A 15,940-nucleotide genomic window follows, 5' to 3' on the forward strand; every position below is an offset into this window, starting at 1 on the left:
GTCATCTGGTGGAATTCACTGATTCCTGGGGCAAAATGAGGCTTTTCTGGATGTCCAACCACATTTCTCCATCTCTCCACGGTTGCCACCCCACCAAGGAGATGGAGGTGGTCAAAGCTACATCAAGTCAGCTCCACCCTGGTGGCCTGGCCACTGAAATTCCTCCTGTGGTTAATGCTGCAGGTGAGGGTGTTTATCTGAGGTGGAATTTCCTCATCTTAAAGCAAATGTTCATTTTACAGTGGGATTTTACCTGGCAGTACATTTTCCATGGGCATTTACAGGACATTTCTCAACATCCCTTCACCCCTCCCCAGTTAGGACTAAAGATGGCTTTGCAGCCAGCAGAACGTGCTGATACTTTACCAAAATAGACACCAAAATAGGAGTTTTAATGATCCACCAGAATGGGGATTCCACTATTTCCTCCCAGCACCTAAAAAGAAACAAAGCCAGACTTAAAACATCAAGCACAGCAAGCAAGCAGTCCTCTAAGTTTCTCAGTTTTCCCTAAAAGCTCAGTTTTGCTAAGCTGGGCTGTGTGAAAAGGACTAAACGTCATGTGTATGGACTGGGAATTACCAAAACTTGCTGTGAGCACAGGTAGGTACCAAATATCCCAGAAGAAATGTCAGTTTTTTTCCCCTTGGCCATGGAATGGGCTGGTGGATGTTAGGCAGGATGGATGTGGGGGTGGATGGTGATTTTTCTTAATTTCTCCTACACTGAGCTCTGCTGCAGGGAAATTCTATGGAAGCCATGAAAATCTATCAAAATCTATGAAAAGATTCACCAGGGCTCTCCACCATTCTGGATGGAGGGGGTTTGATAAGCACAGAGCAATTGGCACCAGCAGAAAAATTAAACAAAAAAACCATTACATCCTTCTGAAAAAAATACCAGCCAGTGGTGGGGTTAGTCCCATAAATCCAGCAAGCTGCACCTGAGCTATGGATGGAGTTAGAAAAGTTAAAAAAGCTCCAGGGTGGGATTTATTTCATCCTGAAGCCAGAGCTGTCTGCACACACCACCCCTCACCTGGGAATGCATTTTAAAGCCAAGGAGGAAATGAGAGGAAAGGACTGATATGGAAATGACTGATATTGCTTGGGACACCTTTATCTGCACAGCCAGGTGACAGAAGGTGCATTTTTAGGAAAGCATTCATGGAAATTGGGCTGCTTTCATGTAAGAATGAATTAGTGGTGCCTACTGCAGACAATTTCACCCAGATTCAGCTCCTCTAATTCCAAATATTGGCAGGGAAGGCAGGAGGAGATGAAGAGAGGCACTTTTAGGGCACACTTCCTGAGACCTATTTTAAGCGCCAACTTTAGGGTGATAAAAATTGCACTCTGTGGACTACACTGACTAAATCTGCCCTAACTTTGCAGGGGTTGGAGCAAATTTCTCACATACAGATGCTTCCAGTTAGGTGTGTGCTGCCCTTTCATTTAGAATTAAAGTGGCTTTAATTTTGTCTAGTGCACTTCATTTTTGAAATAAATTGAGACAGCCTGAGTGAAGGTCACTTTCACTTGGAGCTAGAATGTTTAAATAAAGTCTCAGTGTTGTTTAACCAATCTTACCTAATTAGGGTTTATTTCCTGTAATTTTTCTCTGCAGATAACGAAAAAAAAATCTGTGTAAGGTATTAATACATTCTGTAAATTCATGCTCTGTTTTACTCAGCACAAAAATGTAGGGCTTTAAAGCCCCCAGAAAATGCAAAGAATTCTGTATTTTTATTAAGAATTTTTGGAGCTTAACGGGAATATATAATAAGAAAAACTGGTATCCTGAATGGTTAAATGCTCCTGTCTCTGTCTCATTGTAGAGGCTATTTATTAACAGAGTAAATAAGGTCAGTTTTATGCAGATAGAGTGAAACCATAAAGGAAGTGAGTTGCCCTCAGGAAATGTGCTGGCGTGACTATAAATCAAAAATGCAGTGAGAAATCTGAGCTGCTTCTTGTAGTGAAAAAGGGGCAAATCAGGACACATTTGGAGGGGAAGAATGCATGGGAGAAAATGGATTTAACTCCAGGATGCAAACGTAAGAAGTGAGGGAATGCACACTGAGGACAGAATCAGCACTTGATTCTGCCTCTCTCTGGGGTGTTTTCCTATAAAACCCTTTCCAATTACTGCAGTCTGACTGCTTGAATAAAAGCAAGAATGAGGATTTCAGGATCAAATCCTCTTTACTTGCACATATCCTTGGATAACTCTGGTGTCTGCCTCATTTTCTTAGCTGCATTCTATCTGCTTCTTATACAAAATATCAAAGGCTGCTGCTAAGTTAAAAAGGATGAAGAATAGATCCTAAAATCTGCTTGAGAAAAAAGAGGGAAAAAAGAATTTTTAGCTTTTTCCTGTGGGAGAGAATTGGGTGTGTTTATAAATTCCCTGCTGCATGTTTAGGGTCAATTCTGCAGGGTGCAAAGCTCTGCTCTGAGCTCGGGGCCAAGTGCAGCCATCAAGGTCTGCTCACAAATTCCCTGCAAATATCCTGGCCAAGGCACTGGGAAGTAAAGAGGGGGAGTGATTGACTTAAAATGACATTTCAGGGAGACCTTGGAGAGTTTCCTGGCTCCTGGTGGCAGAGGAGAGGTGCCACTGCTGTTTTTTGGGTTGCTAAGGCTGCAGGGTTTTCCTTGGCCATTTAAAGGATTTATAAAGGAAAATATAACTGATATAATTTCCTTATAAAGGAAATATAACTGAGTGCACAGGCTTACCCAACATCGAAAAAGTAAATCCTGACAATTGTCCAGGCAGTGATGAACACGGAGGGGGCACCTGAGGAGAGAAGAGAAGGTGCTGCTGTCAGAAACCATGATCAAATGGTTGCCTGATTTCATTACCAGATTATTTAAAATCTGCCTCATGTCTCAGGGCTGCTCTCCCTCCCTTCTCCACCTCTCCTGAGTGACTGAGGGGATGCCTTCCCCCAGGGGTGGGGAAATATTTCACATTTTCAACCCTCACATGCCAAACTGGCAACGTTGCCTTTCCCTCCCTGTGGCCGTGCAAGATCAGCTCACTGGAACTGCTCCCAGCACGTTGAAATTCCTGTTGAAGTGCCTGGAAAAACCTTCCAGGGGTGAAATGCAAGGAATTGGGGTCACTTGAGCCACCTACAGTGTGGACACCTGTACCTAAGGAGGTCACCACAGGCTTTCCTCAGAACCAAGGGGCAGAATTGTGTTTCTCACTCACAGGTCATCCAGCTACGTTAAATGTTTGATTTAGAACAATAAAAATGAAATATCCCTGGACTGTTTTGCTCTGTAAGGGAGCCTGGAGTGCCAAATTCACAGGTGAAGCTGCCTCTGCTCCTCACTCCATGGTCTGCCACATTTGGGTGGTTTTGTCCTGTCCTTCCTGGCTCTTTTCTCTCTCTTATCTTTGACTGGATTTAGATTGGAAATACTCCAGGAAAGACATGTCTCTTTGCTCTGTGTTACTCACAGATTGTGTACACTTTATTACCAGTGATTTCCAAGTGCAATGGTAATAAAACCAGTAAAAACTCTAATTAGTGCATCCAAATTATTAATTCATGCATAATCCATTCCAGATCCATCCCTGATGCTCTTGCAAATGATGGATGACTGAAAGGCCAAAATATCCCTCAAGCACTTGCCATGTTCTGGAATTGCCCTTTTGCACCCAAGCGACCTCAGGACACATTAGGAGAGCAAGAAATTTCCTTTGATTTACATCATTACCTTCATGCATTTTTCTTTAAAACCTGCCAGCTCTCCAGTGCTGAAATAAAGGATATCTGGAGCACGAGGTGAGTTTAACAAAGGTCTGACCTGAGGAACTGAAACGAGACCTGCTCCCATCATCCCTCCTTCTGCCCAGAGCATGGAGAATCATCTCTGCTTTGCAGTGTGAAGCCAAGCATAGCTCCTGCCACTTTTAATGGAAGTTACTCCATGGATAATTGAGCAAATCCTGAGTCCTGGCATGTCCCTGGACATGGCACAATTTTATTTTACCTTTTCTTCTCAAGATTCTTCCCTGCTCTTATTATTTCTCAGTTTCAGCTATTGAGAGCAGGCAGTAGAAAGTTATTTGCTTACTTAAATATAAATCTTCAACTAAATGGCATGAAAGGGGAAAAAAGATCTCTGTTTCCTTTTTGGAGAAATAAAAGAAGTTGATCTGGTAGGATTAATTTGCATAAGCCAGAAATTCAGTTGTGAGTTACTTTGTGAAGAGCTTAATTCTCTCTTCTATACGATTTTTCTAATTTTATTTTATTTTATTTTACTTTATTTTACTTTATTTTTTATTTATTTTATTTTCATTATATGATATTAATTTATTTGATGTGTTTAAGACCAGATTTGCATTAAGGCTGGAGAAATCACCAGTGCAGTGAGCAAATTTGCTCTGAAGAACAAATGTTTTGTTTTGTTATCAGCCTGCTCTCCCACGGCTGGTGGGACACAGAGACAGGGCAGTACATGATGCTGCTTTTGCTTTTTGCTTTGCTTTTCACTTTGCTATTGCTCCTGCTTTACTCCTGCCTTGCTCTTGCTTCTGCTCATTAGTTAGTTCAGCTAGGCAGTCTGAATTTTCCCTGGACTGTTTTTCCTTTCCCTTTTTTGGAACCACTTGAGCCTGCTCTGGACTGGGACCTGGGAACACCGAGAGTTTGCACCCTGTGGCTGCAGCAGCTGCCCCAGCACCAGAAGGACTGATAACAGAGTGACCACTCCCAAGAGAGACTTTCTGAATTTGTCATCTTTTCCAGAGTGGTGTCATCTGGTATTGTTCATTTTGTGTGCTGGGGCTGCTGTGCCTGTTAAATAAACAGGTTCTTTCCACTTCTCTCCCAGGAATCCTTCCCAAACTGCTGGGGAGAGGGGCCGTGTGGGTTTGCTTGCTGGAGGGGCCCCTTTTGGAGGTTTTCTCCCAAATTTGCCCTAAACCAGGACAACACCTCTGCCCCACCTGAGTGCCCAGGAATCTGTGCTAAATTCCTGCTAAAATCACCAGTGAAGATCCCCTCCCGGAGGAGGAGCCACGTACCCCAGCCGATCAGGATGTACCACCAGAAGTATTTCCTCTCCGAGAAGAAGGAGATGACCAGCAGGGTGTGAAGGTACAACCCCTCCACCAGCAGCCAGAAGAAGTTGGCCATGACACAGTACTGGAAGAAAACCATCATGGCCTTGCAGCCCACCTGGAAGAGAAGAAATGAGCAGTGGTGAACTGTTGGAGCCCTGGGTGCTGAGAGAATTTCAGATTTCTGTGCTGACCCTCAAGAGAACACTGCATTGACCTGAGTCCATGGAGAAGCTTCCACAATGGAATGATAGAACTGGGATTGTGGGTGTGGTGTTTGAATAGAAGTGTGTGATATCACAGGGTGGGAAACTTCGGGTTTAAGGGTTTAGAATATAGTAATAGATATAAAACAATATAGGGGTTTTAAAGCAGAAGCTGGTCCTTCTTCTTCACCTTCTTCTTCATGAGTTTAAGTAGTATTGTGTAATTAGATAAAAAAATCTGCATTAAAGACCATGTGTAGTTAGTTTTTAAGTTAAAAGTAAAAATAACTTGTGTCATTTCTTGATTAGACAGTTTATACTTAAAAATATCTTATAAAAAAAATACAGCTCCATTTTTAACTCATTAGAAATAAGTACTATTAAACTCACACTTTATGAGACTGTAATGTAAATAAGAACTAATAAATATCTGAGTCCAAACAAGAAATACCATCTCACATCTCACACATTTAGTCCCAACCTTAACAAAAAAAACCCCAAAAAACCAAAACCAAACCAAACCAAAAAAAGTCAAAAAATCCACATAGTGGTGCCCTGTGTTAGGAACTGCAGCACATTCCCACAAGAAAGAAATTTCCACCAAATTACCAGTGATCCTTGCTCTGGGTGTATCTTTGGGGTTGCTTTGTGCAGCACCTGAACTCCTTATGGAATGAATTCTGTGGTGAAAAGTCTACAAGAAGTTGCTCCTCTTTAGGATAAGAAGGACTGGGATATGTATTTTTAAAATAAAGGATAGGCAGGAGAAGCAGGGCAAGCACACAAAAGCATGCAGAGATTTTATTGCTGTGGAAGGGGAGAGATTTGAAAAGGGAAGGTGAATTGTTTACCTTCAGGAAATGAATAATTAAACACAGTAACTTGCTGTGGGCAGATTTCACTGCAGCACAGGTAATGGGAACAGTTCCCTTAGCAAATAAATAAATACAAATGGAAATTTCTGACACTTAAGGGCAATTTCTGACACTTGGCACCCACTGCATCATGACACATCCTCCAGGTGTTGTCAGCAATTGCCCTGCTGCTTTCAGTGGGTCTGCCTGGTTGACACACTGCATTTTCTGGGGCAAGAGTTTGCTCTCACTCCCTGGTTGGTGGCACTTCCCTGGTGTCCTGCACGTGTAGAATGTTTAATTTAGAGCAACAATTTTAATTTAAAGCACCAGTGACAAGACCCCATTTTCCCCTCTACTCCTCCCCTGCTGAAAGCAGTTGCTACAAAACACTGGTTAAAAGGAGAAGTGTGGAAAGAGTTTTTTCAATGCCACATGTTTTGGGAGGAACTGTCCCCACCCTCACCCCTAAACCCACCAGTGTTTGGCCCTGGGGACCCTGCTGGGCTCCTGATAACCATCTGGAAGGTAAACTCCCTCCCAACTCAGAATATTCTGTGTGTGAATTCAGGGGCTGCCTGAAGGAGGGAAGGTGGCACAGGGCTGGGCTGGCAAAGCTGGGGATGCAGCAACCTCATGCCAATGGTATCACTGTGCCATTCACATTTTCTGAAAAATCTTTTCACCCAGGATTCTTCTCCTGGGAAGCTGAGAAGCCTCAGAGAAAAGGAAAACAATTCTTATCTCATTTGCTTCTCCTGTGTTGTGCTCACATGTGGAATGTGTTTGGAGATTGTTTACCCACAGGTGATTGTTCCATTGGATTCTGCTGTGAGTTGTTTTGACTCTTTGGCCAATCAGTGCCAAGCTGTGTCGGGACTCTAGAAAGGGTCACGAGTTTTCATTATCTTTTTAGCATTGAGCAAATATCCTTTCTGTTTTCTTTAGTATAGTTTAGTATAGCATTCTTTAATATAATATAGTATCATAAAATAATAAATTAGCCTTCTGAGAACATGGAGTCAGATTCATCATTCCTCCCTTTGTTGGGGATCCCTGCAAATACAATACACCACCACACCTTTGGTTTCTACCTGATTTTGTCTGCACGTGGCTGTGTGACATTGCCACCCCTCCTTCCTTTCCCCCAAAGACTGTCTGGTGTGTCTGCAGCCAGCAGGGATCTGTGTGTGAGTGAATTACTTCATGGTTTCACTCTGTGGGTGTTTGGCCCTAATTCAGCAGCTCCCAGGTGAGACACTGTCAGAACCCAGGACATTCCTGTGGCTGCCCTGGAGGACTCCAGACCCTGGCAGGGGGCTCAGAGACCTTGGCACGGAGTCACAAACACCTGTGCCTTTGATTGTAGCCCATGGAAACAATTACCAACTTTGTGTGAGCTTTTACATGCCTCAAGGGTTTGAGTAGAATGAGAGTTAATTTATCACGGGGTGGAAAAGTAGAATTCTGGGGTTTTAGAATGGGGGCTCAAAAAGCAAGATGGAGGAATCTGGGCATGTCCTGTCCTTCTTCTTCTTCTTGCCCTCCATCTTCTGCTGTGATGGTGACACTTCTGGATTGGTTTAGAGCAGAGACAGACTGTCTAACACAGGTGATAGGTATTGGAAAATTATTGTAAATAAATGTAGGGGGACACAGTATGGTAAAATGAAGGTAATGCAGAGTGTAATCTTATTCCCCAATGAGTTGCAGCTGGACCCTATTACTAAAGATTAGGAGCAGGTCGGATGATGACAGGCAGCACCGGTAACAAATAAGAACTAGTGGCATAAAAGAGTGGATTGGTGGGCAGTCAGAGGAGATGGCTGCTGCAAGGACCAAGAACAGGCAGTGCTTAGATAAACTGCCTGTGAGAAACTTTGAGGTATGAAACTCTGAGGCTATGGAATCCTTGCACCATAATGATAATAGAACTGTTGTGACATATAAGACAACAAATAAAGTACATATAGTTTTTAGTATAAAAAGACACACCACCCTAAGGGTGGTCAGAGTGCCTCAACCTGACCTGCCAGACAGATCTCAGCAGGTCAGAGAAAGAATGTTATAGATAAAAGAAAATAAACAACCTTGAAAAGCAAAGAGCCTTGGTCGTGGGGCTGGGAAAAAATGCTCTTTAATACCTCAGGAGCCATTTCAATCACAGAAAACCCAAGAAGGTTTGAGGGGGCAGATCTGATGCATCTCAACCACCTGTCTGTAAAACAAGGATTTCCTTTGGGGACTGTGCACCAGGGGATCACTTCTGGATGGTTGCACTGAACTCATGGCAGAGGCAGGAGCACAGCACAAGGGAAGGCTGCTCACAAACAGTGCACGTGGTTTCTGCCCAGCAGGAAAGGAAAGGAAATCCCTCAGGAAGGGATTTCCAGCCTGACTTTGCAGAGCTATTGCTGTACAGAGAGAAAGCTGTGCTGAACTTGGGCTGTGACAGCAGAAATTGCAGATCCAAATCCATCTCCTCTTCTCCCAGCACTGGCAAACATCAATTTTGTGGCAGTCTCTGGCCCTAATTCCTCCCTTAAAGGGGTGGTGACTTGTCACAAAACTGAGGTGGATCATGCTTAGCAGTTGGATCTGATCATACCCTAGATCTGTCCAACCTTAATAATTCTATAGTTAAAATAATTTATTTATTTTATGGTTTTATTTCTCCATGCACATGGGCAGCAGCTGGGTTTTGGCAACTTCTTCTTCTGTTCTTGGGTAGCAGATCAGTTCTTTGCTCCTGGCTGAGGGATATTTGCTTACTTGAGCATTTCCTACCATTCTTGGAATTTTTGGTTTTACCTGGAGAAAAGACCATTTTGTACAGCATTTTGAGTGCATGGCAGTAATGCCTTGCAGCCAGGGATCTCTTGTGGCACTGGAACAGAGCTGGATGCACTGTCCTGTCCTTAAAATTAAATAAAGACATTTTTCCACTGCCTAGGCTTGCTACTATTGCCTAAAGTGGGTAAGTTTAAAGCAGATATTTCCATGAGAGGTGCAGTTTGATTGCTGATGATCCCATTGATCCTTTTTGTCAGTGGCACATTTGGAAAACAACCCTTCCTGGCTTTTGGGAGACCTTATTCCATGCAGTACTTGGTAATGGGTCTCCACCTTCCTGATTGATTAAATTCAGCCTCAGAGAGGCTGGTTTAATGCTGGGGAATAAAATCCTCCTTTATGTAAGATATCTTACCCTTTAGATGACAGGCACAGGGCAGAGATGAGCCATTGCATCTCTAGAATTTATTTTTCTCCATAAAGAGCAGAGCTCACGATGTGTCACTGTTGAAAGACTAACATGGGCTATTTTTAGAGGAGACATTTTCAAGAGAAAAAGCTGAATTACATCACTGCCTTTGCTACTCTCTCTTCTCCCACAGGCTCATTTACAGATTATTTCCTTGCCTTTCCTCAGGGATCTTGCTGTGCTCATGTCCACAGCAGATGTGGCAGTGAGATGGTTTTTCCCTTGGTTTTGTGGCTCTTCTCTTGTTCCTCTCTTTAGAGCTGCATCAGGGATGTGCCATTTGCTTTTCCCATGAAAATCCCTCCCTTTCCACGTGTGTTTCCAATGGCTGAACTCTGGGAAGGGCTCTGCCTCCAGCCAACAGGACAATGGGTTCTTGACCCCTCCTGACAAACTCTTGGAGCCCAACACATTTGTGCTTCTCTATCAATATCTCACAGCCAATAAGAAAATTTAATTTTGATTATTGTAAAAGAAAAGATTATTTCTATTGTAAAAAGAAAAAGATTATTTGCTTGAGGATGGGGCCTGTCTTAGACCTGCTCAAGGGCTTTAAAGAGGAAGAACCAAAGAGAAGGGACACAAGGGTTGAGACAAGAAGGCTGAGAAACAACCCTGCCATGTTTTTTCCTTGTGCCCACATTTTACTTTTGGGTAATGTTAGCCCTGAGAAAAATATCTTTCTTTTCATTTTTTAGGTGAGTCAGCTGGTCACTACATCAGTTTTATGACCCACCTATAAAAATACAGTTCAGATGCTGGAGGCAGTAATTAGCTCAGAGCTGCATCTGCACTGAATATACATTTATCATTCTCCTCAGTGGCAGTAACTCATCCATAACTCCTGAAATTAGTCAGTCTGGACCAGCTGAGGAATTTATCAAGCTCAATAAGAGCAGCTTAGTTGAACAGGAATTATTCTGAGTTTTTGAGGTACACACACACCCAACACACATCCATGATCAACCTCCTGTGAATGCAACAAAACTCTATAAAAAAAGGCAATCAACTCCACAGAAATGCCAGCACAAGCTTCTCTTGCCTTCTTTAGCAGGGATAGGGCTTGTTGCAGGTTTAGGATTTGGGTTCAGGAAGGATTTAGAGCAAAGAAGTACAAAGGAGCACTTGAGTGATTGATACCCCACAATCTGCCACAGCTGGACAGGGAACACTGGAGTCTCACAGCCCCAGATACAAGAATCCCCATCCCCTGTCCAGAATCATGGAATAGTTTGAGTTGGAAGGGACCTTTTAAAGGTCCCACCCTGTATGACCTCTCCTGTGTGTGGACACAACCGCTGTGCAGACCCCACATTCCTCCCTTGTGCCCATAAACTCTGTGGCTTCCTGAAGTGTGGAAGGTTTGAGGCAGGGCACCAAGACTTCTTTAAATCAGATTAAAGATATATTGAAGACATCCCATGCAATCCTGGTCAGTGATGCAGCTCCTAGCATTATTTATGGAGTTGGGATGGTGCATCCAGCCAAAAATGTGGGTCCAAATTTGCCTCAATCCATCAATCATGAAACCTTGAGACCTCAAAATGCTCCTTTAAGGTTCTTTGGTGCTGTAACCTGGGCTACCACCAGCACTGCAGCAGGAAGAGATTTACACTGAGATTCCTGCAGGTGTCTTCCACAGAAGACTGATAAAAACTCATTTTCCCAGTGACAGATTCATCCAGCACTTTTGTTTTATGTTGCCCAGAAGACACGAGCTGTGGAAGGGCTGCTGATTGACTGGTGCTGCATTTGCACACACAGCAAAAGCTGATCTTCTCCCCAGCCTGGTCAAAGAGGATCCCTTGGCCTTATTTAAAAGCTTTTCATAGATCCCACTCATGACCTGGAAGATGGGACAGCACTGGGCAGGTATTGCCTGCTTTGGAGATGCTGAAATGAAGAATTTCCAGCACAGGGACTGGCCCAAGCCTACATGTCCATAACTATAGTTCCACTTCAGACATTCATAATCATAATTAAATTCGGGAATACATCACTTTTGAGCTGTTACCACCTCACCCCTTCTGTTGAGACATCAACTTTAACCAAAGCATAATGAAATCTGTAAGAATGATCCAATAACCAAATAATTGCTCTGCTTCTAAGGCAACACAACATGGTTAATTCCCTATCTCACTATAATGGCACTGGAATTCATATAAGTGTGAAATTCCCAATAATTTTTTAACCTAACTGCTTTGCTCATGGCTTAACATGGCCCATTAATTTCTGTGCATGTAACATGGAGATGTCAGGATGGACTCAGTTTCCAAAAACATGTTTTCAGTTTTCACAGGGGATTTTTCTCTGTTTTTAACTTAACTTTTAGTTCACAGAAGCAGAGAATCATTTGGTTTGGAAAAGACTTTTATTATCATAGAGTCCTACTGTAAGTCCAGCTTGACAAGGCCACCACTAAACTGTGTCCTTGAGAGGGAGAAAGAAAAAGAAAAAGAGAAAGAAAAATAGAGAAAGAGAGAAAGAAAAAAGAGAAAGAAAAATAGATAAAAAGAGAAAGAAAAAGAAAACAAGAAAGAAAAAGAGAAAGAAAAAGTAAAAGAGAAATAGAGAAAGCAACAAAGAAAGAAAAAGTGAAAGAAAATGAAAAAGAGAAAAAGAAAACAAGAAAGAAAAACAGAAAGAAGAAAAAGAAAAAGAGAGAAAACAACAAAGAAAAACAGAAAGAGAAAGAAAAACACAAAGAAAAAAAAAAGAAAGAGAAAGAGAAAGAAGAAGAAAAAGAAAAAGAAACTAACTTGTGCTAACTTAGGCTTAGCACACCCAAGCTGTTGTGTAAAAACAGCAAAAAAGCAAATTAAAAACAAACAAGCCAGACTGCCTGGCAAAAAGCCATCCCTTTAATTTCTTCCCTCAGTTTAATTGCAGTTGTAGACCAGGTTCAAACAGGTGGGCTACAAAAAAGCCCCACAAAGTTTATGTTTGATAATCAAGGTGAATTGTCTTCAAAAACTCAAACGAGAAAACTCCTCCTAAATCAATTTGGCGCCTTTGACTCTTTCCCTCCCTATCACAGGCTGTGACAAGCAGGGAATTTTCAACAATAAATTGCTGCACTAGTGAGTGCTTCTGCAGCTTCTCCTAGGACAGAAATTTAGGATGTTAGGAACAATATCTGTGAATGAAGAAATGTGATTGAAGAAATTCTTAAAATGCACTCTTGACAGAAGCAAAGGGGCTCACGATGGACTCCACTGTGAAAGTCTCTGTGAAAGCAATTTATGATTTATCAGGATTTATGAAAAATAAATGACCTTCATGGGAATAGTAATCTTATGTCTTGATGATGAACCTTTCAGAGGCTTCAACTCTAAGTGTAGAAATGTATTATTAACAGCACAGGCAGATCAATTTAATTGGATTCACGGTCAGTGCCTGCCTCAGGCACAGGAAAAAGGGGTCCCAAACCCACATTTTCCCTGTTAATTTCTGCACCCATCGTGCCTTAGAAACATAATGCAAGAGCACTCTAAAGCCTTACCAGTGGCTAATTAATTCCATTTATCTTAACCTGCTTTCCTTCAGGTCACAATCCATTACATTTTCATGCACCCATCACTGCCCCGAGAGCATGCCCTGCAATCCTTGCCTCATGTCAGCTGTCACAGGGCAATTTATGAAGCCATTATAACCTGGATTTGTGTCTGGGCTTGTGGATTTGTTACCACTTCATAAAGCAGAGATGCCATTCCCAGATGGATGAGCTGGGCTGTACAGCCTGACCCAGGCACATCCCCCTGCCTCAGCCAGGTAAGGCTTTCCTGCTCCCATCAAAACTCTGCAGCAATGGAGACATCAGGAAGAAGCTTTTGGATCTATCTATTTCTATTTCTATTTCTATTTCTATTTCTATTTCTATTTCTATTTCTATTTCTATTTCTATTTCTATTTCTATTTCTATTTCTATTTCTATTTCTATTTCTCTATTATTTCTATTTCTTTCCTGTGCCTCTTCCACCTGCAACAAGGTTGGGCCATTGATGAACCTGCATGGAGCACTGTATTCCTCATTAGAGAATTATTTTTGCAGAAAGAGCTCAATCCAAAGTCATATGAAATACAAAGTCATATGAAATCCAAAGTCCCAAGACTTAATTTAAAGATGATTTAAACTTGGCTTTTCTCTGCACTTTCACCTCCTCAGTGCCAGCTGAAAATGGCAAGGCATTTATAGAAACAGAATCCCAGAATATTTTGGGTTGAAAACCTTAAATATCAGCCAGTGCCACCTCCTGCCATGGGCAGGGACACCTTTCACTGTCCCAGGGTGCTCCAAGCCCTGTCCAACCTGGCTTTGGACACTTCCAGGGATGAGGTGAGGATTTACAAGGAAATTACACGAGACAGCCTCTATTTCATGTGCAAAGCATGGCAGGGGCAGATCCTGCAGTGATTAAAATAAATGGAGTCGCACCAGTAAATTTTGTCTTGAAACAAATGGAGTTGCACCAGTGAATTTTGTATTAAAACAAATTGAGTTGCACTAGTGAGTTTTGTATTAAAATAAATGGAGTTGCACCAGTAAATTCTGTATTAAAACAAATTATGTTGCACCAGTGAATTTTGTCTTGAAACAAATGGAGTTGCACCAGTGAATTTTGTATTGAAATAAATGGAGTTGCACCACTTTACACTGATGAAAAATGTGGTGCACATGGCTGCTCTTCATGCCTTGCCCACTTCCCACGCAGGCTTCCTCAAATCCAACACTGGATTCAGGACTCAGGACAAAACTCTTTTGTCTGCTTTCTCTCACACAAGAAGCAACTTTAAGCCCCATGACTGTGATCCTCAAGGCTATTTAAGAATTTCTCTTTGCTGATTTTAACAGGGGTTATGTAACTGTCAGTCTTGAAGGACTCAGCCTTTCTATTTTGTCTCTCAGGAATTCCTGTTTGATTTTTGGGAGCTGTCTTGTGAGTATTTCTGAGATGCTGATTAGCTCTGGCTGGTCTAACCTGGGTGTCAGATGACTCAAGAGTTGAGTTCAGGGGTAAAAATAGAATTATTTTAGTAAATGGGTTAACTGTGCTTGTTTTGTCAATCACAGGATAAAGGCACTCATGAGCACACCTGCCAAGTCAACCACAAGGCAGCAACTAAAAAGAGAAGGTAGTCAGGGTTTTAATAAAGCCCTTCCTCTCATTTTTCCCATTTTCCCTCTTTTTTTGGTATGTTGGTGCCAGCCCATGATGGTGGCACTGCTGTGTCCAGGATTACAGACTCACTTAAGTAAAGAAAATTCCTCCTCCGGAGCTCTGCAGTCTGATCTTCATTCCTGGGTTAATTCCTTCAGCCTCCATTCCTGGTTTTTTTACCTTCTGCCTTCATTCCTGTTTTTTTTTCCTTCTGCCTCCATTCCTGGAGTTTTTCTTCTGCCTCCATTCCTGGGTTTTTCCTTCTGCCTCTCTTCCTGGGTTATTTCCTCCTGCCTCCATTCCTGTTTTATTTCCTTCAGCCACAATTCCTGTTTTATTTCCTTCTGCCTCCATTCCTGGGTTATTCCCTTCTGACTCCATTCCTGTTTTTTTTTTCCCTTCTTCCTCCCTTCCTTCCCTTTACTTTCTTTCTCTTGCTTTGCATGATTTACAGTTCTCTAGGACTTGTTTGGGGTTTTTTGTTTTGTTTTATTCTTTTTTTCCCTTCCTCTCTGTTTTGCTGTAAACCTTAGATTGTAGCAGTGATCATCAGATATCACCCAAGGAAACAGCTGACTCTCTAATACTTGTTTTGCTTTAACACAATGCATAAAAAACCTTCTACTGTTCCATTTCTCCATCAGCCTGCATATCATGGTGTTCCCACATAGATCTGAGTGGCCTCAGTGCTGGAAATGAAAATGTATCTGTCTTCAACTTCCATAAATAAAATTCATTTAGCGGCCTCTAGCTGTTATCAGTTTGTCCTGAGGGAATTACAGTAAAAAACCACCAATTTTTCACTCTGAAAATATGAGATATGCATGCAAATTCTCAACTACTGAACTCCCACTCTCCTTTGCAAAGAATCATTTTTGTGTTGGATTTTTTTTTTGTTTTACTGGAATAATACAAAAGGGACAAGATAAATGATGTGATCTCCCTTGGCTGAATCTCCAGCAAGGGCAAACTTACAGAGCTCAGAAAAAAATGTCAGCTTGAATTTAATCTGTAGAATCTGATCTTTGTTTACAGCAAACTGTTGGCTTTGTCTTCAGCAGGGCTGGAAATGTAAGTGGTTCATCATTACGATGCCATCCAGATATGACAGTAATGAAACTATATCAAAACCTATCCCTAAAGCCACAAAAAAATTAAATAAAACAACGATTGAAGTGTTCAGTTCAATCCTTCTGCCACATTTGTTGTTTTGACTGTTGTTTTCTACAGGGTGTCCCCCAGGGAGAGAAGGAAAGGGGAAGATAAATTGTGGGAATGCCAAGAGGGAAGGGCACTAAACCTAAGGAAATCAGGGAGAAAAACTGAAACTTCTAAGGAGGCCTCTTGAGTCTGGCAGGAAAACACAACCAAACC

At 42.0% G+C, this 15,940-nt stretch overlaps 1 protein-coding gene across 1 annotated transcript in view; it reads right to left on the minus strand.

Moving 5' to 3' along the window:
* VIPR1 (vasoactive intestinal peptide receptor 1) overlaps positions 1–15,940 on the minus strand; it is a 116,786-nt gene that overhangs the window by 12,201 nt on the left and 88,645 nt on the right. The window contains exons 7-9 of the mRNA XM_064703807.1: positions 5,050–5,203; positions 2,742–2,802; positions 367–436 (exon numbers count right to left, since the gene is read on the minus strand). Of these exons, the coding sequence (XP_064559877.1) occupies positions 367–436; positions 2,742–2,802; positions 5,050–5,203 (285 nt within the window). The remainder of the gene's footprint in view (positions 1–366; positions 437–2,741; positions 2,803–5,049; positions 5,204–15,940) is intronic.

Source organism: Zonotrichia leucophrys, chromosome 2 (assembly GCF_028769735.1).
Source record: "Zonotrichia leucophrys gambelii isolate GWCS_2022_RI chromosome 2, RI_Zleu_2.0, whole genome shotgun sequence".
Lineage (NCBI taxonomy): Eukaryota > Metazoa > Chordata > Aves > Passeriformes > Passerellidae > Zonotrichia > Zonotrichia leucophrys.